General features: G+C 41.2%; 1 protein-coding gene across 1 annotated transcript in view; it reads left to right on the plus strand.

Annotated features, from left to right (window-relative positions):
* Positions 1-22719, plus strand: part of ACVR1B (activin A receptor type 1B) — a 50577-nt gene extending 27858 nt beyond the window's left edge. The window contains exons 5-9 of the mRNA XM_042451797.1: positions 3387-3554; positions 4649-4805; positions 6034-6158; positions 13505-13635; positions 18908-22719. Coding sequence (XP_042307731.1) covers positions 3387-3554; positions 4649-4805; positions 6034-6158; positions 13505-13635; positions 18908-19033 — 707 coding nt within the window. The 3' untranslated portion in view covers positions 19034-22719. The remainder of the gene's footprint in view (positions 1-3386; positions 3555-4648; positions 4806-6033; positions 6159-13504; positions 13636-18907) is intronic.
* The last annotated feature ends 2015 nt before the right edge of the window (positions 22720-24734 follow it).

Here is a 24734-nt window from a genome sequence, read left to right on the forward strand (position 1 = left end):
TCATCCATTGAGGCTCCTCTTTCTTTTTGGCTGCAGATAGTGTCATTTTACATTCCTCTCTGACAATCAGTTTTTAATTCTTCTGCATCTAGTTATTATATAAATATTAATTATGGTTATATTGATGGGTTTCCTTCAAGTCTTACTGATATTATCTGGTCAGCCTTTTCATTATATCCTTTGACTGATATTGCTACATCTCACTATTAATGCCATCCCATTTTTTCTTGTCTTCATTTCCTGAGTAACACTGTAATAATCTGACTTGGAATGTCCCATTCCTATCCACTTTAGCTTGTTCACCCCGAGTACTGCAATGTTTATATGTTGCATTTCTCATTTTATCATGTCTTGCCTCCCCTGATTTACATCTTTCATATTCCATTTCACCTTCGCTAACCTACCAAAGCTTTTTCATTTCTTGAATTTGAACTCTACAAATTATTCTGGAACTACATCCTGTGCAAAAAAACCCCACAACCAAATAGAGTGAGAATGTAGGTCTGCCATTTTTGTCAGATCTGGTAACTGGCCAGCAGAGCTACTGACACGGGTAGACCTGATCTTTGACAAATATACACTGCTCTGCTGTTCCTGTATTTACTACTGTGTAAGTATACCTGGTGTCTAGAATATATATTTCCACCTTTACCTGATACATTCAGGTTTCCCGCCCTAATTGCCCCTCCTGCTGTGTAATGGTTTCACATTCCTTAATGAATTCCATTGTTGCTAGAAACAAACTTCACAGTTTCACCAATATTACCTCACCACAGCCTCCACAAGCAAACATAGGAGGAGATTGAATACCATATTTTCCGGTGTACAAGACGACAAGGCGTATAAGACTACCCCCAACTTTTAAAATGAAAATATAGGGTTTGCCCTATACTCACCCTATAAGATGACCCCCCACCCCCTTCATTTAAAAACCAGCTATGTGCACCGGTTCCCCAGGCCTCTGCTGAGGCCTGCAAAACCTGCCTCACATGCAGGCAGCACCATGGCCTACTATAGGCCAAGTTAAGGGGGCCTGGTGCCCACACATGTTGGTGTCCAGGGTCCTCCGGAGGCCTGGAAGCCGGCAGCAGACTGGGTGCATTGGCTTCGAGGGACCAGGGAGGCCTGGAAGGTAAGAGGAGGTCGGCGGCGAACGTGCCGAGCCGCGAGACTCTAGCGGCCTCTGTGGTCGGGCTTAACCCAGCATATAAGAGCAGTCCTCGAACAATGCTGGCTCTTCGACTTAGTAACAGAGATGAGCACCACCCCCTACAGTTGGTTATGACTAGACATTCATGTCAAGGGACTATCTTTATCTTTACCTTATATAAATTATAAAGAGTATATCTTGATTTTGCCATTTTATATGTGGGACACCATTTTACTGTGCCACTGTATTTAATGAGACTTGTGCATCCACAGATTTTGGTATCCACAGGGGGTCCTGGAACCAAACCCCCGTGGATACCAAGGGTGTGCTGTCATAGGGTTAGAACCATGGGTGGATTTTACACCTAAACTAAAATCTTATTTATGTAAGCTTACATCCAACTGTATTTCCAAGGTATACAAATCCTGTAAAATAGTAGAAGCAATAACCTTGTTCAGCTCAGAACAAGCAGAATTCACTTGAGTTGCCTGCTGATGTAGGGTGGTTTTCCTCCAGAAAATGCAGAGTCCAAGTCTGGCAGCTGGAATCTCAGTAAGAGTCATCTCAAAATCATTGGCTGGTTACAAACCGCCATAAAGTACGCGCTCCGTTAGGAAGGGCCGTATTAGGGTTAGGAAGGTTCTTACCTTCCTCATGGCCCTTCCTCCCAGTACGCGCGGAGCACGTTGTAAATGGCGGCGCCCATCCACATGGGCGCCCCCATTTTGACGTCTTGGACGCTGTGCATCCAGACGTGTCGCGGCGGAAGTGACGCTGCGAGGGCGCGCTCCGCCCCTCACGTTGCCACTTCCGCGTTTCAAAAAAGGAGTGCCATTTCGGTGCTCCTTTTTTGCTGCGCGGGGAAGCCTTGCGGTCTGGCCGCTGGGGCTTCCCTACGCAGCGAATGGCGGCGGCGGGAAAACAGCCCCTTGAGGGCCGTTTGTAACCCACCACTGTAAACCTCTTGCTTAATAACTAGATGTGCTTTTTTCTGTGTACATTAAAATAAATTAAATCCACTTAAGATGTTGATGTGGGAAGTCCATCCCCCCCTGTGAAATATAGGTCCAAAACACACTGCAGACGTAATCCTGTTTAAGTTGGCTGTAGCTGCCCTGGCTCAATGCTAGGGAATCCTGGGAATTGTAGTTTATTGTGGCAGCAGATGTCTCCAACAGAGAAGGCTAAATGTCTCACAATTCCTTAGCATTGAGCCAAGGCAGTTCAAGTGGTCTCAAACTGGATTATTTCTTCAGTGTGTTTTGGACCATAGAGTACTTGTTTTAGGGCTTCAGGGACAGCAGTAATTTTCTTCCCCATAATATTATAGTTGAATATCTTATTTGTTACTGTACACACTACAGTAGTAAACTAAAATTGTACATGAGAGAAATATACTGTGCACCACCACCATGTAGGGTTTGTTTTTCCTTGCCATCCAAGTCAGACCACATTAGGGATCTGTCCAAGTATTCCATGATCCCAGGATTAGTATCATTAGTTTTTTAAGACAAAACAAGCAGTCTGTTGCCTTACTAATACAGTCAGCAGTGACTTTGTTTTTTTCCTATGATGTGAATGAAAGTGCTGGGACTAACCTCTCTTGCTACGTTTTTCAGAGTATATTTCCCCCTCTGAAGCATTGAGTTGCTCACAATATTTTCAGTTTGTTTCATGGCCATGGGGCAATTTGGCAACAGTTAATGGCCAGAAAGCCAACATGATATAATGGTTTAAGCTTTGGACTATGACTCTAGACATCCGGGTTTGAATCTCGGCTTGGTCATGTAAACCCACTGGATGACTTTGGGCAAGTCACACTCTCTCAGCTTCAGGGGATGGCAGTGAAAAACTCTCTCTGAAGAAACTTTCCAGGAAAACCCTGTGATAGGTTCACTTTGCAGTCACGGTAAGTCAGAAACTACTTGAAAGGACACAACAACCACAATGGCAGTTACTTTTCCCTGAAAATTGCCAGGCCAAGTTCTGTAAAGTTCCTATACTTGTTTAAGTCTACTGGAAGAACTAAGCTGGACCAGGAACCATGAGTCTGAAGTGGAGATATTTCTTGTAGTAAATGGTGCAATCTGAGCCTTTGCAAATGCAGTTAAAGTAAATATATCTTCCTCACTTATGCTACCAGCTGCTTATAGCATCTGCTGTTCATAAAAGTAGAACCAGTATGGCTACAGTTACCCACCCCATTTTAACACCATTTTATTTGTCTTATCAACAGATAATGGCACTTGGACTCAATTGTGGTTGGTCTCTGATTACCATGAGCATGGCTCTCTATTTGATTATCTCAACCGATATACTGTAAACATAGAAGGGATGATTAAATTGGCTCTGTCTGCTGCCAGTGGACTAGCACATCTGCACATGGAGATTGTTGGTACCCAAGGTAAGAAAAAGTTTTCATAGATAAAGCTTCAGTGATAATTGATAGGTGGAGCTGAAAAATTTAAGATGAATGCATAAATTGGATATAATAATAATAATAATAATAATAATAATAATAATAATAATAATAATAATAGTGGCAAACCAAAACTAGTTGAGAAGACTTGCAATACCTGGGCATCCAGAACTGTTTGTCAGCTTTCTGAACTATATTTTTAACATCCAGGGATAAACATTAGAATTACACATAATTTAAGAACCTTACCTTATTTATTTTATATGCTGCTTTTTTTCCAAAGTGGGGCCCAAGGCAACTCACAGAAGGAAATCAATTAAAATCTACCAGTGCAAGTTTAGGATCGTCACAATCAAAGCAATATAAAATTATAAAAAGTCATTTATCTCAATTAAAAAAGCCCTGATGCAGTTACATGGTAAAAACTTGCTTAATCAAAAAGGTTTTGTTTGTCAGTGAAAGGAAAGCAGGGAGAGAGGTAGCTGAGCCTCCTGTGGAAGGAAGTTCCAGAGGGCCGGCACAGCCACTGAGATGATTCCATTTCGTGTCCTCACCAGATGAGCCTGTGATAGTGACAGGACTGAGGGAAGGCTTCCCCCTATAGATTTTAGAATTCTGCCAGGTTCATATTGGGAGATACATTCGTATAGTCTGCACCTATGCCATGTGGGGCTTTGTAAGTCATAACCAACATTTCATTCATAAATTACATTAGACTATAATTCACCATAATAGGGACTTGTACTTCAGGATAACCAGGGTTATTACATCAAAGAAGGGAGGAGCTAAAGGGAGAACAGATAGAATGCTCCAACAAGATGGGAGATGTATGTCTCAAGTGGGCCACTATCTTAACAAGAATAAGCTGATAGTTAAGAACTCACTCAACTTGTGTCATTGCTAAAATCAGTGTAGTGAGTTTGAGAAAAGATCTTGTCTCTTCTGGATTACCAACTTCACTTGACGCTGTAAAGGAGATTGTGTTTAGTGACAGTTTTAGTGCTGCCCTCCTTTTTATTTTATTTTTGGCAAATTGTTAGTGAGTGATGGGAAGGTTCTCTCTCTTTACACTCTTTTAGGAAAGCCTGGGATTGCACACCGAGACTTGAAATCCAAGAATATACTAGTGAAGAAGAATGGAACATGTGCCATTGCAGACCTGGGTCTAGCTGTCCGCCATGATTCTGTTACTGATACAATTGACATTGCTCCCAATCAGAGGGTTGGAACCAAACGGTAAGGAAACAGTGGATGACCTGATCTGGATGTGAACAAAGGCATGGTCAGAAGTTGTTGCAAATATTTCCTTCATACTGTCTCTTTTTCGCCTTTGCCCCTGTTGCCAGATACTTGCCATCTGCTCATTAATTAATTTTCTCCACATGCAACATTTAGGTTGGGTATTTGACCAGGAAAAATGCAATTGGAGATAGGTTTTTAAGTGTTTACTTGTTTAGAACAATTGTATAGACATCCTATCCATCAACAGATTTTATATTATTACTAGAAAGAAAAGCAAATTAGATAAACCATTATTGTGAAACCATAATATATCTGTAAATAGGCAAAACAAAATCCCCATAATCATTAAGTTTAATTGTAGTAATCTGGCTTTAGATGTCCATCTAGTATAACAGTGCAGTGGCTGATTTTTTATTCCGTCTGCATAAATAGAAAGAGAATAGTTTTTCCAATTAAAATACATCAAATAGTTTACAGTGGACCCTTGTTATACACTGGGGTTTGGTCCCAAGATCCCCCGTGTATAACAAAATCCGTGTATGCTCAAGTCCCATTAAATATAATGACACAGCAAAATGGTGTCCCTAATAAAAAATGGAAAATCAAGGTAAATTTATACTTTTTTAGAACATTTTCAAACCGTGTATGCTTGAATCCGTGTATAAAAAATCCGTGTATAAGGACCGACTGTATTTTGGCTTTTCCAGAATTCTCCTAATATAATGTCTTGATAGTGTTTTGTGCTTTTAAGTTCATTTAGTGGACTTAGTCTATTCCCTTGATTTAGAGCACTACAGAGCGGAGAATTAGAGTACATTGCAATCATGATGGAACCATTGGCATTCTTAGTCAATAGCCTTTTCCCAAGATGATTCCTTGGCTCCTTTTCCTGTTTGGAAGTGTCTAGCAGGGGCTAAGTATCAAAAATCTTTGCTGCTAGGTTTGCCCCAGAAGCAAAGCTTGTGTTTTGGCATTTTGTTTGCAGTGGATAATATTATGAGATGGTTATAGAGAGCCTACAGTACAATACACTTTTGACACCATAATAGTATTCCTAAATCATTTTACTTAAAATAAGTTTCTTAGAATGATGTAGAAGAGTGTGTGTGTGTGTGTGTGTGTGTGAGAGAGAGAGAGAGAGAGAGAGAGAGAGAATTTGTCTGTGTGTCCCCAGTAGACACCATTGATAATTAATCAGATTGTTCTTACTTTTTTGTTTCAGTTACATGGCCCCTGAAGTTCTTGATGAAACTATAAACATGAAACATTTTGATTCGTTTAAATGTGCTGATATCTATGCCCTGGGCCTAGTTTACTGGGAAATTGCTCGCAGATGTAACTCAGGAGGTAATAGACTTTTTCCCCCTGTTCATATCTTTAAATTTAGAGAATTTCCATTGTCTTCAAGTGCTGGAATACAGTAGTGTCATCCAAATGCATGAAACTTTAAAAAGGAAGTAACTTGGTGTTACAGTAAGCTAGAGATCTGATGGCAAAAATGGAAAGCTGTGCTGACCTGTCTTGTTTGAAAAAGAAAGTAGTCTTGCTGATTTTGAAGATTGCTTTGTTCCCATTGAGTCAGCATTCCTATCAGACTCTCCTTAATCGGTTCAGTTGGAATTATTGGCCTTTGTTCTGGTGGCAGAACCCTGGTTCTGTATAAGCTTAAAATGGTTGCCTGTGTTCTTTTGGATGCACTGATTTGTTACTGAAATTTTATTGAAAATCTCTTCTCTGTGTGTCCACAAACTTACTCTGTAATAAGCAGCAATTTGCGTATCTTTTTGATTGTCCTGTGGTGGGGATTATCATTTAGATTCTTTTTTTCTTCTAGTCTTCTTTTGTGGATTGAGGATAATTTAATTACTCTACAGGGTAGAAGTAGAATTGTAATACAGGAGGTGGGGTGCTCTGGGAATAAATAAGACATTTGCTCAGTGAAATCCTTGTGCAAAGATGTGGATAATAGAGATGGAAAAGACATTTCTAGGGATTTTTGTCTGTCATCAAAAAAAGTAAGTAATTTTAAACAACACTAGATAATTAAGAATAAACTAGGATGTTACCTGGAAATACATTTTTATAAAATGATTGTGGATTTGTTTAAACTTAACTTGATAAATTGAAAAGAAAAGTGAAAGTGGAATTGAACAAACAGAATACGTTACAATTACATAATGAATATTTTATCCAAAATAAAATTTCTTCTTCATGGTATCTGTGATTCATACAAATGGGTTATACTGCCCCTGCGCACTGCAGTGTTAGTAAACTTCTATAAAGCAGTTGCATAAGATTTTTTGGAGTAATCCCACCCACCCTGAGGCAACTATAGCACCACTCCTTCCATTTTACCTCCATTCCTTTTCGTCCACTGCTGCATCATCATCAGAGGAACGTATATAAGCTTCTACTTTCAGTTTTGACTTCAAACTTTCTCATGTCAATTTTTTAGCTCAGACTGGATTCAGTTACTGCTTCACATTTTCCTCTGGTTGTGGAGAAATATCAGCATGAGATGCATGTTCCCCAGGGGGGTTGGATGAATTGGAATAGTTGAAAAGGTGCACCTGTTGTGGGGCCAAAATTCCCGAGATGGACGGGCATTTGAGATGTCTGCTGTGCCTTGGTAACATCCATTTTGTGGACACTTGCATTCAGTGTAAAGCTTTCACCCCACAGGCTTGAAAAAATAGATCACTGTGGTTAAAGGTCTGCTTCATGAAGATTCTCTTTCCTGTCCCTTTGCAGACACTGTTGGCTGCTTCAATATTGGTGGAAATTACCTCTCTTCCCAAGCTTTCTATCTCAGTGCTGTTATCAGGCTCTTTCTTGAGAGCAACCTAAAAAGAGTACCCCTAATCAAGACAGAAGCACATCTGCATACCCCCCCCCCCCAAAAAGGCACCTGAACAAACCACCACTTGGCACCATCAGCAAACTGCCTCCAGCAGAAGGTCGAAATGATGTTACCTGTTTCTTTAGGAAGCATAAAAAGAGAGGGCAGGAGACAAGTCTCAACTTCAATCTGGCGAGATGTCTACTGCCACCCATGCGGTGATAGAAACCACTGCTCTGTCTTGTGAATCTTCCTGTGTAGAACCACCTACTCCACCACAAAACCTTAACCATCTGGAGAGGCATTGGCCATCCCAGTTATGTCACAGAGGGTTCAAAGAAGAGAGTCTCCTCATCAGCCATTGCAGACATCTAGGCTTTCTTCACTGTAGAGGTGGTGTCTGTTCAAACTAGCCATTTCCCACAACACACACTGCTGGGCACAGCTTCAGAAAGAGAAATCCTTGAGTTGTCAGACCTCTTTAATTCCACCATATATTGGACCCTAGTTCCAGCAAGGCCTCAGACCCTGTCCAGCACATCAACTTCTGCCACTACAGATACTGACTCTGACTGCAGTTCATCTGATGTTCTGGCTTAGCGTCTTCCAGCCCAGGGTGATCTCGCTTCACATACTGATGATGTGTGCTCCTTTGTGGACGGAACCATCAGAATTGTAAAGTCATATAACATACAAATAGACCAGATGAAGACCCATATCAAAGACTTGATTTTTCACAGGGTACAGATACAGATCCCAGTACCACCAACCCTTCTAATGTTGCCATATCTCCTTCAGGTGATACCAAAGTCCTGGCCCTTGCCATCTTCAATGCCCTCCACATCAAAGAAAATCAAGTTGCTTTATAAAGTGATTGAGACTGTGGCAGATTGGTTTGGGAGCACCCCAAGACTAACTTGATTGTGGTGGATGTGGCATAATCCAGAGCTCCACAGAAGATCCACTCTATACCAGGGGATAAGGAAAAGAAGAATGTGGATGCAGTGGGGAGGAAATTCTATTTCTCAGGTGCTCTCCTTTCAGTGATAGTGAACTATATGGCTTGCATAGGAGCACACCAAAATTATATAATTCCTCAGTAAACTACTGAACGATAAGAAAGTGGCCTCCTTCTTGCAATCAGAGACCAGCAGATCAGCAGATCAGTTCATTGTGACACATAGCTGACTGCAAAAGGTGCCATTGGTCTTTGGATGCAGGCATGGCTACGCTCCTTGGGTCTGACCACGTAAGGTTGTTCTACTATCAAGGATCTGCCCTTCAACAAGAAAGACCTCTTTAATTCCACTATACATTAGACCTAGGAACACACACATAAAATGCAGTTAACATTCAGGAAGTTCAGGTTTCAACAGTTTTCACAGACCACCCACACACTGAAGACTTTGTGACACAAATTCAGTACTAGACAGACAAGATCTTGTAATCCAGCCCAATCTAGGCATCCCCAGAGGTGTCAAAGTGGGGACTTTGACATTCCCTTGGTCCAGCTTGTTCCTTGACCCATCTCAACACCCTTTCCCACCATTTGGTGACAGGCTCAAGACTTTTCATCAGCCTTGGGCCTCCATCACATCAGATTCTTGGATCCTCAATATCAGCAATAGGGGAGTATGTAATAAAATTCGAGGAGACTCCACCTTCCACTTCTTTGCATTACTCCTTCATCCCCAGAGTTACTGCAGGAGGTGGAAATTTCCTTGTTGAAAGGTACTATTGACCCTCTAACTCTCTCCCATCTGAATCATGGGTTCTTTTCCCAGTATTTCATTGTGATCAAGAAGGATGGTGAACTGCATCCTATCCTGACTTTCAAAGTGGTTCAGGATACTTACTCTCAAATCTATCCTTCCTCTGATACAGGAGAGCAATTGGTGTTTGCTGTGCTGAACTTGAAGGATGCCTACTTCCACATTGCAATCCACTCACGTCATGAGTTGTTTCCTTTGCCTTGCTGTGAGGAAGTGTGCATACAGGTTTCGAGTCCTGCCATTTGGTCTCTGTACTTTACCAAGGTCATGGCAGTAGTATCATCATGACTTCAGCAGAAGGGTGTCATTCTATTTTCCTGTATAGATCACAGACTAGACCAGCTGCTTCTGAAAATTCATCCCACCATCGATCTTCTGGATCTGCTTAGACTGATAGTGAATTGCGAGAAGTTGTGCTTAATTCCTGCTTAAGTCATAAAATTTATCAAAGCGATGGTCGACACTCGAGCCCAGGCCACCTTTCTAACAAACAATTATAAAGCTCTCCAAAGGTGGTATCTCATTACATCAGAAACCTATGGAACAAGGCCAGACATATCTAAGTCCTTTTAGGCTTCATGGCATCGACAACATCTATGACATTGCATACCAGGCTGAAATGTCAGTTTTACAAGCCTGGTTCCTGTGGGTCTTTGATTCCCTGGAATGGTGGCTCAGGATACTGAGAACAATTCAGAAGTCCTTGCAATGGTGGATGGAACTAGTAAATGTACAGTTCAGTACATTCTTTCTCCCTCACAACTGCAACCACTTGTTATTCTGTGTCTCTGTGGAGGGATGGGGGGCCCATCTTGATGGACTTTCGATCAAGGGGAAGTGGTCTCCTGAAGAAGAGACTCTCCATATCAATGTACTAGAATTTTTCACTGTGGAGAAAGCTCTTCATGCAATGAAGATATTGCTTTGCGATCTAGTAGTACAAGTGGTGACAAACAACATGACGGTCATCTACTATATCAACAAAGAAGGCAGAATGAGATGAACCACCCTACTTTGGCTAACCCTCCGTCTGATGGACTGGTGCATTGGTTCGAACATTTCTATCTTGTAGTCTACTTCCTAGGAGAAGAGAACAGATGCAGATGCGCTGAACAGTGTCAGAAACGATCAGGGGAAATTGTGAGGCAATGCCTTGTTAAATCATTGGAATGGCCAGGATGTTTACACCTTTCCTCCGTTTCTTCTCATCACCAGGTCATTGCAAAGCTTCATTAGGACAGCAAACTGCATTCTCATCATGCTGTGGTGGCCTAGGTAGCCCTGGTTCACCCTGCTTCTCAAGTTGTCTTGTTGCATCCATGTCAAGCTTCCAGACCAACTGGACCTGCTCACCATTTACCATGAGATGGTGAGGCATGCAGACCTAGACACTGGAATCTCATGATGTGGAGGATACAGCATTAGCCTCTCCCTGACGTGATCAAGACAATTATTGGAGCTGCTCATAAACCTATGCAATTTTCTCAGTACAAGTGGATGACTTTTCTGTCCTTTCTAGCACCAGATTGGACTGGAATTAGTCATGTATTTTGAGTTTCTTCTCTCGTGTTCAGAAAAAGATCTCTTCCTTTCCTCTATTTGATGTACTTTCAGGTCACCAGCAGGCCATCCTTTTTAAAGGACCCATTAGTAAAAGAGTTTGCTGAGGTGTTATAAGAACCTTCATCCCCTACCTTTGTGCTGATACCTCAATGGAATCTAGAATTAGTGTTGTCTTAATTGACTAGGAAACTTTTTGAGCCTATGGTGTCCTGTCATGTCAGAGTATTCATATGGGAGATGACCTTCCTATTAGCCATCTGGCTGTTGAGCGGGCAAACTGTGCACTTCAAGTGGACTCTCCATACTCCCAGTTACATTGGCACAAAGTTGTCCTCAAAATAAGCATTACTTTTGTTCCTAATATCATCTGCTTTCCACATAAATCAACACATAGCATTGCCTGCATTGTTGCTAAACTCAATCTTGGACCTGAATGGGGTCTATACTTCACTGTCAGAAGAACCTTTGCATTCTATGTCAGCAGAATGACTGCCTTCAGGGCTTCACAGAGGCTCTTAATCAGTTTGCTCTTCGAGTGAGGAAGGACTGCCTGTTTCTTGAAATTTCTTCTCAAAGTGGGTAGCCTCTACGATGCACCTAGCCTACCAGATGGCCAAGAAAGACCTCCAGCTCAAATCTGAAGTCACTAGATATGGGCTATGATTGCATCTTCTCCTGTTTTGATTGAGATATCTATTGATGATATATGCATGTCAGCTACCCTTTTCCAGCCTTTGACTTTCACCACCCGCTTCAGGCAGATCTAGATGCTGCCTTCTGGAGGCCTGTGTTGTACTCATGTCCCTGATAACTCAGGGAGTGAAGTACTGAATTTGATATAGCATGATGCTCCCATTTCCCATAGTGAGTAGCTTGTTATTCTCCAATTTGTGTGCATCACAGAAACCACAAAGAAGGACAGGCTGTTTATCTGTAGCAGTAGTTCTTTGTGTGGTCATCTGTGAATTCACAGAACACCACCCTACTCTTGTCATGTCCTGCCTATCTTTAGATCTTTTGATGCTGCATTGGCATCATCCATGGAATGGAGGTAAAATGGTAGAAATGGTGCCATAGTTGCCTTAGGGTGAAAGGGATTATCACCAGAAATCTTACATGAATGCTTTAAGTTTCCAGATGGTGCAGCACAGTACAACCCATTTCTGCTAATTCACAGATGACCTCTCAAAGGACTATAGTTTCATGTAAGCAGCGTATCATCCTCCTTAAAAATATTCTAATAGTAATGACAGAAATAAAGTGACAACACATTTAAAGCCATTTTTGAAGGGAACAGCTAGAATTTTCATAAATCAAAATAAAAGCAATTCAGCAGTTCTAAATTTAGTTCAGTGGGTAAATGCATATTCTCTAAATTGGTTAGCAGCATGGCATTGAGGACAGTTGATTCTCAGGAACAACAAAGAGAGAATAGGTGTTTACAGATATCTTTGAATACTCTCAAAGAATGTTGGGGGGAGCACTCAAAATCGTTTCACAAATGTATTGCCTTTTGTTACATATTTTAAACAGGTAATCTTGCACATAAATTTGGCAACTAAACTCCAGTGGAAGACTTTCAGAAGACAGAAACCTTTATGGGTGAAAGTCAGTAAATGTGACAGGTCTTCTTCATTATAGGAAGTTTATTTTAATATAATACATAACTAGTGTCTGCTTCCAGTCATTCCAGCCAAAATGAGTGTGAATGAAAATACAGTGGACCCTTACGTTCCGGATCCCCACACAAGAGAAAATCCACCTATGCTTGAGCCCCTTGGGAAATAATGGGCGGCGCACCCTCCCCAAGCAGCTTCCGCATAAGCTGGAAGGCATGTAAAATGCGTCCGCGCTAGGTGTGGGCGCAATGTAGTAGAATACTTTTGATCTCTGTGAATGATGTTGTGATTATACTATAGGAAATGAGAAGACAATATTAAACCTAAGTGTTGGATTTAAATACTGTAGATCCCAGGATTTTTCTATTTGCATTAAAAGGGAAAGAAAGGGAAAAAAAGAAATGTTTCCATGATGGTGACGGCAAGAAGAATATAGGCAATTCTATTTTAATCTGTGAAGTATTAATGGCATTAAATCTTTGAAACACAAAGCAGAATATGCTAGTGGATAATAATTATTTTCTCCTTTTGTAGGTGTGTAAAATGTGTTCTATTTTTCTTCAGGTTATTATATATATTTATCTGGTGCAATCGCATACTAGAATAGTTATTTTTATTGTTTCTTGCTCCAGTCATAAATATTTCAGTGTAGCCTATGTACTGTTAGGGGCTTCCCGCATGTTTCTGTTTCCATTTTTATGAATACATTTGCTGAAATAATAGCTAGCAGGTGTTCTGTTAAAGTCCAGATTTTATGATGCCATCCTACAGATTTGTAGATTGATTTTGCATACAGTTGTTTCAGCCTGAAATATGGGATTAAACAATATGGGGTTTCTGTGCCTGTGAAAAATGGAAGTAGGTAGAATGACAATCTGACTTGCTTCCTCTACTTTTTAGGTATTCATGAAGAATATCAGCTCCCATATTATGATCTTGTGCCCTCTGACCCTTCCATCGAAGAAATGAGAAAGGTTGTATGTGACCAGAAGCTACGGCCCAACATTCCCAATTGGTGGCAGAGTTATGAGGTATTGTTGCTTTTGAACATTAAAAACAAAGAGTGCCTTTTGTGGGCAAACTATAAAGCAGTTGTCCCATTTAGTTCAGGGATGAAAGGGAAGCTCTGTCTTCTTTGTGGTCTCTATGTCTCACACAGTTGGGGTTTTGTGCCTGTGCAGAAGCTCCTGTCAGAAAGTTCTAGAGCTGAGTAGCTTGGTAGGTTGCTCCACCCTATGTATTTCCTAGACCACAATGCAACTCTCCTTCAGGTTATATTTTCTCCTTCACCAGCCAAGAAGCTACCTTCACTTGTTCTCTCAGTTGAGTATACCCTCTCCTGTTTCTTTTTTTGACTTTCAGACTTCTCTCTCCTCTTTCTCCACTTTATTTCCTGTTTGATTTTTCTCACTACAAAATCCCCTCTGTACTCATCCACCCCCTGGTGGATGACCCCCTCACTCTTTAAACACTGTACCTCCTGTGCCTAGAAACTGTCCTTTGGACAGCCATTCCCTCTGCCTCTTCTTTTTTGCCAGAGGAGCATATGGTAGCCAAGTGTAGAATCTCCACTGGCTTCATAGAGCACACTCTAAAGAACAGAGGGTATCCTATCTCTGGGGAAAGTCTCTAAAGAAAGCACACAAAAAACCTGAACCTTACGACTCTAACATGTATATATAGACAGGCAACACCAGCCTCACTATCATTACAACATCACACTCAAATACCGACACCGCTAGTATCTTTGAAGACCACTCTCCAATCCTAGAATCCAGTTCTGAACATGAATATCCCTTTCCTGCCTTCTATATAAGAGGCAAGGGACTATGTGGAACATCTTGGTCTGGCCCACAGATTTCCTGAGGAAACGTGAGGGTTCTTTCTGCTACCTACTCCTTCTGCCCCCACAATGACAACACTCACTGCGAGGGGACTGATTCTCCCCTCCAGTAGAAACATCTTTCTCCACATTGAGACCCACATATAGAAACCATTAGTACCGAGTGGAGTACACCCCCCCCCCCCAACATTGGTCTCCCACATTCCCTGTAACTACAGAATACCTGTGGAGGGAATTCCCATTACAACTTCTATTTTCTGTTGTACCACAGCCACTGCTGCCATAACTACTGTTGGTACCAGCACTCTCCCAAACTCTAATACCAAAGTCATTTCAGGCATAACTATATTGTAAAGGATTCACCTTGACCAGCCCTGTTGCGGGGACTCTGCCAGCTCCAGTCACTCCAGTAACTTCAACACTATTATGCAACTGGGTCCCCAGATTAGCCCCATGTCACCCTCTCTCCCCATCTCCAAGGACAACCATTACAGTATTACGACCTCCTGCCTCTCCGGTAGTGATGATTTGCCCTGCAACCACCATCCCCCTTAATAAGTCCACAATCTTGAGAGTGCCACTCCTGAGCCTCATATCCTGTGCCATCACACTGGAGTGTGACTCAGAATTATTTTCACCAGCCTCTCCTCGCATGTCTTCCTCATCTAACAATATAGAAGATACAATATTGTCTTCTGCCCTTCAGATTCTCCAAATGCTTAGCAGTGGTGATCTCCTTTCTCAGGATTCTGGGGTACAGATCTACCCTTAACTTGAGAACTGACTGATGGTGTTGTCCTCCCAGAGCACATTTTCCAGGTCATTTATCTGATCCTATTCTTCTGAAAGGCAATCCCAAGAAGTCAAACCAGCCAGGGTCATTGACTTCACTGGGGAGGCCCTAGACTCTCACAAGGGCAGGGCATTCCTCCTGTGCAACAGAGCAGAAAACCTCAGAACAGAGATAGACACGTTCCTGCATCACCCTTGTTACCCTGATGGACTCATCTCCATGACCATCACCACAGCTGTTACCTACCATGCCAAGTTGAGGTTCTGTTCCCTACAAATCTGGTTCCTCGACAGCATCAGCAAACAAGGAGGGACATATTCAGCTGGACTTCTAGATCTAAACATACCCTTTTGAGACTGGGGCAGCAGGAAGCACACATATCCTGTAACAATACACGTGGCATAGCAGGGAGGGGATTGGGGATCCTTTAGGTACACATTTCTCCTCAGATAGCCAAGAGTCTCATGTACCTTTTCCTTCCTTATTCTTGCAAAGGTCATTGCAAAGATTGCCAGAGACAGATCCAACACAGTCCTCATTGTACCCAGACAACTATGGTTTGCCCTGCTCCTCTACCCATTCAGGGGCTGCACCACACCACTGTTGAAAACAGCAGACCTCCTATCCCACTCCTAGTGGCAAATCCACTACCCAAACTCAAGACACTCAGACTGTCAGCATGGAGAATAACACACATCACACCTCAGTGAAGTTCTGGTGATGCCAAAAACGGCCTCCACCAAATGATCCTACCAATAGAAATGGAACAAAATCTTCAGATTTGGAATAAAAAGATCCAAGCCACCTTCTCCTGTAAGTCTCTCAACTGTCCTGCACTTCCTCCTGGACCTCCAAGAAAAAATATTGTGTCCTTGTCACTAAAGCTGTTGTTTCCAACCTTTTTGTCTCACAGAGCCCTTTTTAGAATCAGTTTCTATGGTGGAGCCCTAAGAGGCCTACCCTGTGTCTTGCAAGTTAATGGTGTTTAAGAGTAGTGTTGCCGGGGGTGGATAGATGTAATTTTCCTGGAGTGGCCGTGATGCACCTGGAAAGTACACGAAGAGCTTTAAGGGCTGCTTGGAGCACAGGTTGGGAACCACTGCTCTCAAGGTATACTTGACTGCCATAGTAGCACACCAACTATCCTCCTTAACATTCCTTTTGAACCATATTGTCAAGAGGTTCCTTAAGGGCCTAGTGCACCTCTACCCATTGGTGTCCCCTCCTACACTGCCCTGTTTGCTTTCCCATTTCCTCTCTCAACTGATACACAAATGCTTTGAGCCCCTCACCTTCAAGGTAACCTTTGTAGTGATCACATTGACAAGGAGGATCTCCGAGTTCATGGTCTGCAATCTGATGAGCCCTTCCTAGTCTTCCACTGGGATAAACTAGCCCTCTGATCAGATGTTGCCTTCCTCCCCAGTTGTGTCACAGTTGCACTTACACTAGGATATTGTTTTACAAGCATTCTACTGCAACCTACTTCACCCCTGGAGTGATCTCTCCACTGCCTAGATACAAGGCATGCCCTAGCCTTTTACATCCACTGCACAGTAGCATTTTAGCAGACAAACAGTCTCTTTGTCTGCTAGGAGGGCTGGAGGAAAGGGCGCCAAGTCTCCTTGCAACAGTTCTTGACATGGATCATTCAGAGAGTCAGACTCTGCTATGAACTAGAAGCAAGCTGGATTGGGTGATTAAACCCATAAATTTTGACAATGGACCACATCTTCTGGATATGCTCATTTTGCATTGGTATCTGTGTTGGAAGACCACCATCACTGAAGGCACCCAATCAGAGAGTCCAGAAGATTGGAGTGCTACAGCTCCAGCCAAAACTTTACCATTGCAGTCTGCCACATGGTTGGAAGTTGTGATCTGTTGCCCATCCTACTTATGATCCTCAGAATGGAGCAACAGCACTACTCTACAATCTATGTCTCCCAATTTATTGAGATTCGGAGACAGCTGGTGATATGTGCCCATACTGGAAACTGGATCAACAATTTGTCTTGCAGCTGCACTGCGTTACAGGCAAGCCTAACAACTTCACTACCCTCATCATCTGTTCCACAAATGCCCTACATCATCTGCGTAACTTACCCAACGCTTTTGGAGACGATTTCTGTATTGGAATGATGATACAGGCTACTGCTAAAATGCTTATGTAATCCTCTCTATAAGGTTCCAAAAGATGCACAGCACAAGTGCAGGTTAACCCATTTATGTAAATTCACAGATAATCACTCAAATAACCACAGTTACAACTATGCAACCTATTTCTTTTTTTCCTGGTTAGTCTTCTATAGTCCAGGCAGAAGAATAAATATAAATACAGCAATTCTTTGAACTCTTTGAAAACCCCGATCCTGATTTATTATGCAGTTTTTATATTGGTTATTGGAAGTGTTTCATCTCTGCGTGAACAAGTTTATTAAATTAGCCACGTGCCCTGTACAGTTACAGTAACTCTAATTTTTTTTAAAAAAAATTGTATCTCATTGGAACATACTGTATATCAGTAATGGCGAACCTATGACACACGTGCCAGAGGTGGCACTCAGAGCCTTCTCTGTGGGCACACACGCCATCACCTCAGCACAGAGTTTGCTAGAATTTGTTACTAGAAAGTCAGAGGCACTTTGCAATATTTGAGTGGGTTTTGGGTTGCAGTTTGGGCACTCAGTCACTAAAACGTTTGCCATCACTGCTGTATATACTCATCTATAGGTTGACCTCATGTATAAGTCAAGTGCAGGTTTGGGGGGCAAAATTATGGATTTTGTTATGACCCTTGGATAATTCAAGGGTAAAACTTAGGGACATGCAACAAAGGATCTAAACGATGAAGCAAAGGAAAACAATACCAAAGAACCTAAAAATTATAGCAGGCATATCTGTATTGGCACACATTAAAGGCTGAATGGAAGAGAGAGAAAGGTCAATGCTTCCAGGACAAATTGCACTCTTGCCTTTCACCAGGGCATGGTTCCCTTTTTAATAAGAGTTATAGTATTTACATTGATCCATGGATAAGTTTACCTAAGTTTTTGAGGTCAATTTTGACTAAAATTTCTAGACTTATACATGAGTATATAAAGTAGATTAAGTTTAATATAGCAAAGATTTTACCAATAAACTTATTGTCACTAGTTTAAAAGTGAGATAGTAGTGAAGAAAAAACTAGTAGTGAAGAAAAGCCAATTAATATAGGTGTTACACTCTCTAGTGGTCTAGTAAGTGGGTAAAATGACTGAAAATCTTTGCTCAGGGATAAAGAAATACAGGTTACCCCATCCCTTATTCAAAAGGCTTGAAACCAGAATTGTTTGGGATTTTGGATTTTTATACAGAATATTTTAATAATTTTGTGCATGAAACAAAGTTTGGGTACACTGAACCATTAGAAAGCAAAGGCATTTTGAATTGTTGAATATTTTTGATTTTTGAATTCCAGATAAGGCAGGCTCGGTCTGTACCCTTTGTCTATATGACAAACCCAAGGTAACATTTATGGGTACATCTTCGTATGCTGTGCTTTCTACAAATATGTAGAATGTATCCTCACAACATAAGCACTTAGTTGTATGAAGAGTAAAAGGGCCATTGGCTCTGATATGCTGCAGAAAAATCCCTGGCCCTAACTCTACCTCTTTCTTCTTAGGCTTTGCGTGTAATGGGAAAAATGATGCGAGAGTGCTGGTATGCTAATGGGGCAGCACGGTTAACAGCCTTGCGCATCAAGAAAACTCTTTCTCAGCTCAGCGTCCAGGAAGATGTGAAAATTTAACCTGCAAGCCCCATCCAGAGGAAACTGCACAAAAGCTGCCATGCTAGGACTGATATATGGTGAAGAAGGCCTACCTCGTATTTCTGTACAGCCTGCTGCTATCAACTGGACAACATGGTTTGCAGGTGGTTAGTTGAGGAAGGTGGACTTCATAGACTAAGCTCTCTTCCTGGTTCAGGAGTGAACTGCATCTTTTTCTAGCCATCTCTTGAGAGTGTGAAGAGGGGATGGTATAGGTGGATGTTGGCCACAACTGCAACCTTTGTTTCTCTGGAGGAAATCCCTGTAAATTCTAGTGACATGCTGGTTGGGGAAATCCTTCTGGCTTGGGAGAGGAAATGACAGAAAGGTGTGTGTGGGAAGAGGGAGGTTCTTATGGACTGGACATGTACCCACACGTCTTGTGTGCGCCCTTGTCTGTCCATGTGAAGTGCTTGGCCCTTTTCTAGCTTGACAGATCAGAAGCCGGCGCAGCTATTAGTCTTCAACAATGTGTGCATGTGCGAAGGTACGTGTCCCTGTGCCTCCTAGGTATGTATTGTGCCCGCTTGTGCTCCTGTGCATGTGAAAAGTGTAGTGACCCCTTGTAATGTGCAGGTGCTCTTGCCCTCTTCTTCCACTAGTTGAACATTAGCAATCTGTCTTCTCACCAGGGGAGAGAGAGTGGTGTGCCCTGCCAGTTGTGAGACCTATGGGGGCACTACACAAATTGTCTCACTGCCATCCCTCCCTTCCTTTGCAAAGCAGGAAAAAGATTTTGTTGTTATTTAGTTGCAAGGTTCCCTTGGAACAATAATGCCAGGCTGTAGCCATTGTCTGGCAACCAGAGTGATCTACAGAAGGACTGAACGTCATCTGAAATTGGTGCTGGTCCCACTGTAAAGGATGTAAGGCAAAAGAAGGGCAAGGGAAAGAGACTGCCCCTGATAGGAGCATTGTCCTTCCATTTCTCAAGGTGCCTTTGGCAGAGCAATTCTAGCATTTTAAATTTCTCAAGATGAAGCCAGAATAGGAAAATATGCTTTCAGAGACTTTAAGATTTGCTCATTGAGGAATTATGACTACCATTTTTAGTGTGTGTGTGTGTGTGTGTGTGTGTGTGTGTGTAAATATACACACACACACACACATATATATATATACACATATATATATGGTCTCCCATATTATAGGAGTGACTTTAGAGTCATTCGGGGAAGAGGGTGGGGAAAAGTTGGGAAAGGATTAATTGCATGCGTTTTCTTTCAATTAAATGATCAGGGTGTAGTAAGACTAATTTGGCTGTCCCATTTGTGTTAGGAACAGCCTGAGAGACTGTATTATGTTGCAAATAATGCATTAAAACTCCATTGTGTGTGGATTGGGTTGGGTGTTTGTGGTAGATATCTCCTGAAGCCATAATTTTTAACTGGAGTGATTTGATTAATTTTGTTTAATTCTTATTTTAATGGGTGGGTCTGAATTTTAACTTTTTTTACTATTCTTTATAAGAGAAGTAAAATTCATAATTACCTCTCATTCTGTTTATAAAGAAATCACTGCAAAAAATCTGAAAAAATGCACACAGCTCAATTTTACACTGGAACTGTTTCTACTCAAATCATGAACCCTGATGTCTGAGAGGAGGTGTCTCCACTCTGAGTCAGGATGTTTTTAAGAATATATAACATTCTGTGTCTGCAGTCTGTGTTTGTGTGGATGTTTGTCTTAATGTGTACTTCTCCCCACCCCGCCCTGAGCCCCTTTTCTTATGTCCTCAACTGTGGAAGTGTGTGAGGCTGAAGAGTCACGTAGCGTATTGTCAATTTTACATTCTTCGTTTGGTTTGAAACAAGCTGTTGTTTCCTCCCAGGGTGTGTTTCGAAAATCTCAGGTGCTACCATTCATGGAAGGAGATACAGAGTTTGTGCCTCTGATTGTAAAACATGCCTTCCTCGGTGAATTGTTTTGATAATTTCTGAGCCAGAGGGTACCACACACTTCCTGCAAAGGGACACAGCTGAAGCAAAATCATTCATCCATTTCATGTCTAAGAAAAAAACGAAAACTTGAAGTTTCTCTGGATTGCGCATATAAATGAGAAATGGTTTGTGTATTTGGTTTATGACACTGGAAATTTTTCGAAGTACCTAAGAGATTTAAATCAGGTGAAGTGGTGATAGGACATTCATGTGCTCATAATTACATTGTTGAACACTCCTTTGTTTAAAATAAAATATCTAAAGAGCTATTGCACTTTTAAAAGTCCTTGGTGTTAATGGTTTGAAGAAATAGGAAAGTAGTAGGGGCTGAGAAATTAACTTGGGTCTGAAAGGCTCACCTTTCTCTTAGGCACATTCTTTTTGAGCTTTCCCCCCTCCAAGACATTAATAATTTTTGAAATCATCTGTCATGTTTCTGACTTGTGCTCTCTTCCCATGATATTGTAAGTGTACAACCTAGAGGTAGATTCTCTGGCTAGACTGAAGGATGCATCCATTTAAACTCAGGTTCTTCCTACATGCCAGCTAGCCAGGCAAGAGTCTAAATATTTTTTTCAGTTATGCTTCCAGATAAAGGCAATTTGAATGTGCGTGCAATTCATCTAATTGATGTCTTGAAACAACTTGCTACTCACATGTATGAGTGCACACACATTGTCTATATAGATTTGTTGTCACCTGTTATTTCCTCTGCTGCATTGCATCTAAGAGATGCAGTCAGTATCACAGATACTTGCTGTTAGTATAAAGGATTTATCCATATGCACAACTAGTCTTTGAGAGAGGGATGATCTCTGTGTCTTTTTGGATCACTCCTTCTCCAAAGAGCTTTGGAGCAGAAACACAGGCATCAATTTGGTCACTCCCAGTCTGCAACCCTATCAAGAAAAGCAAGACAGCTAAAGGAAAAGTGTTATAAAGGCACCAGGGCATTTCCACACGGGCATGGGATGGTGCTCATTTAGGACATGTCTTTATTCCGACATGAAATAGAGGCATGTCCAGTGACAAGTGGGAGTTAGCTGTAGGGTAAAACCCAATTGTGTTAGTCATTGCATGGTTTTCCCTTCTAAATATAAGTAAAATAAATATAAAAAATTAAGAGATATACATAATTTTGCAGCTATCAGCCAAAATCATTTTAAACACTAACCAAGGGTATCTGAGAGAATAACAAAACAATAGCCATAGCTAAAAAACAAAATAATATTTATTTATTTTTAGTTAAATAATCACAGTAACCCAATGTCATGAAGTGGAATTCCAGTTTTGGATTCATTTGAGAAACAACAAAGTGGATCTTATCTTGGCATCCTACAATGGAAGAGTCTGGCAGTATCAAATTTCCAAGGGAAAAAAGAGTTCATTTAATCTTTTTCAAATTTAGATGATGGAAGGTGTGGGTTCTTGGCAGGTAGCACACTGGCTTCAGAATAAATAGTTATTGGTACTATTGTCTGTCTCTTCTCCAACTCCTTTCTTCCCTCTTTTGTCATCCTGTCCCTGGCTCCTACTTGACCTTCATATTTGTTTCAGGTTTTGTACGTTTTATTAGAAAAAGACTGTAAAATAGCCACTTAGACACTTTACCTCTTCAGTATGCAAATGTAAATACATGTAATATAGGAAAGATCTTTTGTTTTAATATAAGAAAGAGGCTGTCCAATTTTCTGTTGTACATTATTAAAGGTTTGTTTTTATTCACATTGGCTATACAGTCTTTTCTGTTCTGATTAATTGCTGCTTAAGTGGATGGTAAAAGCTAACAAAGACCATCAGAACTCCACAGAATTCACTCTCCATTCACATGCAAAAGAAAATAATCCAAGGAGGATACAGATTTGTCCTGTTATACTGACCCTGTTAAAGAGTCTTGTAGGAGGTGCTTTGCTGCTGAAGAAACAGGCTCTCTTATGAAAAAAAAGACACTGGGACTTCAATCAGAGTTCTCTGGAGTAATAAACTACAACCCCTGTTCCTCCGTGTGTGTCTTATGAAAAAGAATTTCTAATTGCAGTTTGCATATTACCCACAAACAAGAGAGGTGTAGGAAATCCAAGGCACTTCCTGTTCTTCTGCATCAGCGCACCGTGTGCATAGGAATAGAACTGTGATAATGAGACAAATGTGCATTGTTCCCCAAATTTGGCTACTTCTGACACAGGTTTAGAGTTTAACTTGATTTCCAAGTTCCAGTGGAAGTCATACTCATTCTTACTCTTGGAAAAAAGAGATGCAGTAATGAGTTTTTCTATGTCCCCAGGATAAAGAGTAGAGATTCTCCTAATACCTTGGAGATTGCATAGTTTATAGTGTATCCTGTTCTTCCTTTTGCTTAGTTAATCATGGTTCAAGAATGTTAGATAATAGTGGTTGAAGACCTAAAGGAATGCTGAATGTTATTTCTAGGTTAAGGTGCTTTATACTGTATTTAACATAAAATAGTTAATTCTATTTTTCATCCTTTGCAGACAATAAAGTGACAGTTACCACATAAACCCAAGGAAACTTTAAACCTATGTCAATTGTGCAATGCTGTCATCTGGAAGAAGAGATTATCAGAAAAAAATTGATGAATGTCTTGATGCAGAAGCTAGCTGTCCTGGTTTGAGTGAGATCCAAATAGTTAAATTTTATTCATCTACTGATGCAGTATCTCCCATACCAAAAATGCTTCTAATATGTTAACACATTTTATGTAGTTAAGACATTGTTCTGCCACAGCTCACAATGGGGAAAACTCTGAAAATAACATGATGTGATCCATTATGTTTTTACAGCAGACATTCATCAAATTGGATAAGCTGGAAGAGAAACAACACAGCAGATTTCAATAGCTATATGCCCTTGAATGGGAAAGTGTCCTGAACTCTTTTTGGTGAAATCAGAGGAACAGCTCTGCATTTTCACTGGGGGGGGCACAACCACAGAACCAATCATGTCTAATATTTAAAAAAACAACAACAACCAAAACATTTAGAGCAAGGCCTGATAATAATTGTAGAGCCTCACAGAACTCGAGACACACAGGACTTAAGGGATTCAAACATAATTACTTACCCATGTAAAAGCTTAGAAATTTTAGTCAAAAAAATTAACCTCAAAAAATGGGTCAACTTATCCATGGATCAGTGTAAATCCCATTGTGGGAGAAAGGTGGGGTATAAGTCTTGTAAGTAAATAAATAAATAAACAATACTGTATGTCTTGTTTGCCTTCAAGTTGGATTTAGGATGGGTTGCGGAGTTGAAACTGCCATGGTCTCCTTCGTCTATGATCTCCGTCTGGGTCTGTTGGTGCTCTTAGACCTCTCAGTGGCCTTTGATACCATTGATCATGGTATACTCCTGGAATGCCTGGGAGAATTGGGAATCGGGGGGCACTGCCCTTCAGTAGTTCCATTCCTGCCTCTAAGGCAGGTTCCAGATGGTGATGCTGGGAGACGGTTGCTCTTCTAAGAAAGAGCTAAAATCTGGCGTCCCCCAAGGTGCCATCCTGTCTCCCATGCTGTTTAACATTTACATGAAGCCACTGGGCAAGATCATCAGGAGACATGAGGCGGGGTATTATCAGTATGCTGATGACATCCAAATATATTTCTCTATGTCTCAGACTGATGCAGTGAATAAGGATGGCATCTCTCCTCAGATTGCATGTACTGAGGCAGTAATGGACTAGATGAGGGAAAACAGACTCAAATTGAATCCAGGTATGGCAGA

Source organism: Sceloporus undulatus, chromosome 2, assembly GCF_019175285.1.
Source record: "Sceloporus undulatus isolate JIND9_A2432 ecotype Alabama chromosome 2, SceUnd_v1.1, whole genome shotgun sequence".
Lineage (NCBI taxonomy): Eukaryota > Metazoa > Chordata > Lepidosauria > Squamata > Phrynosomatidae > Sceloporus > Sceloporus undulatus.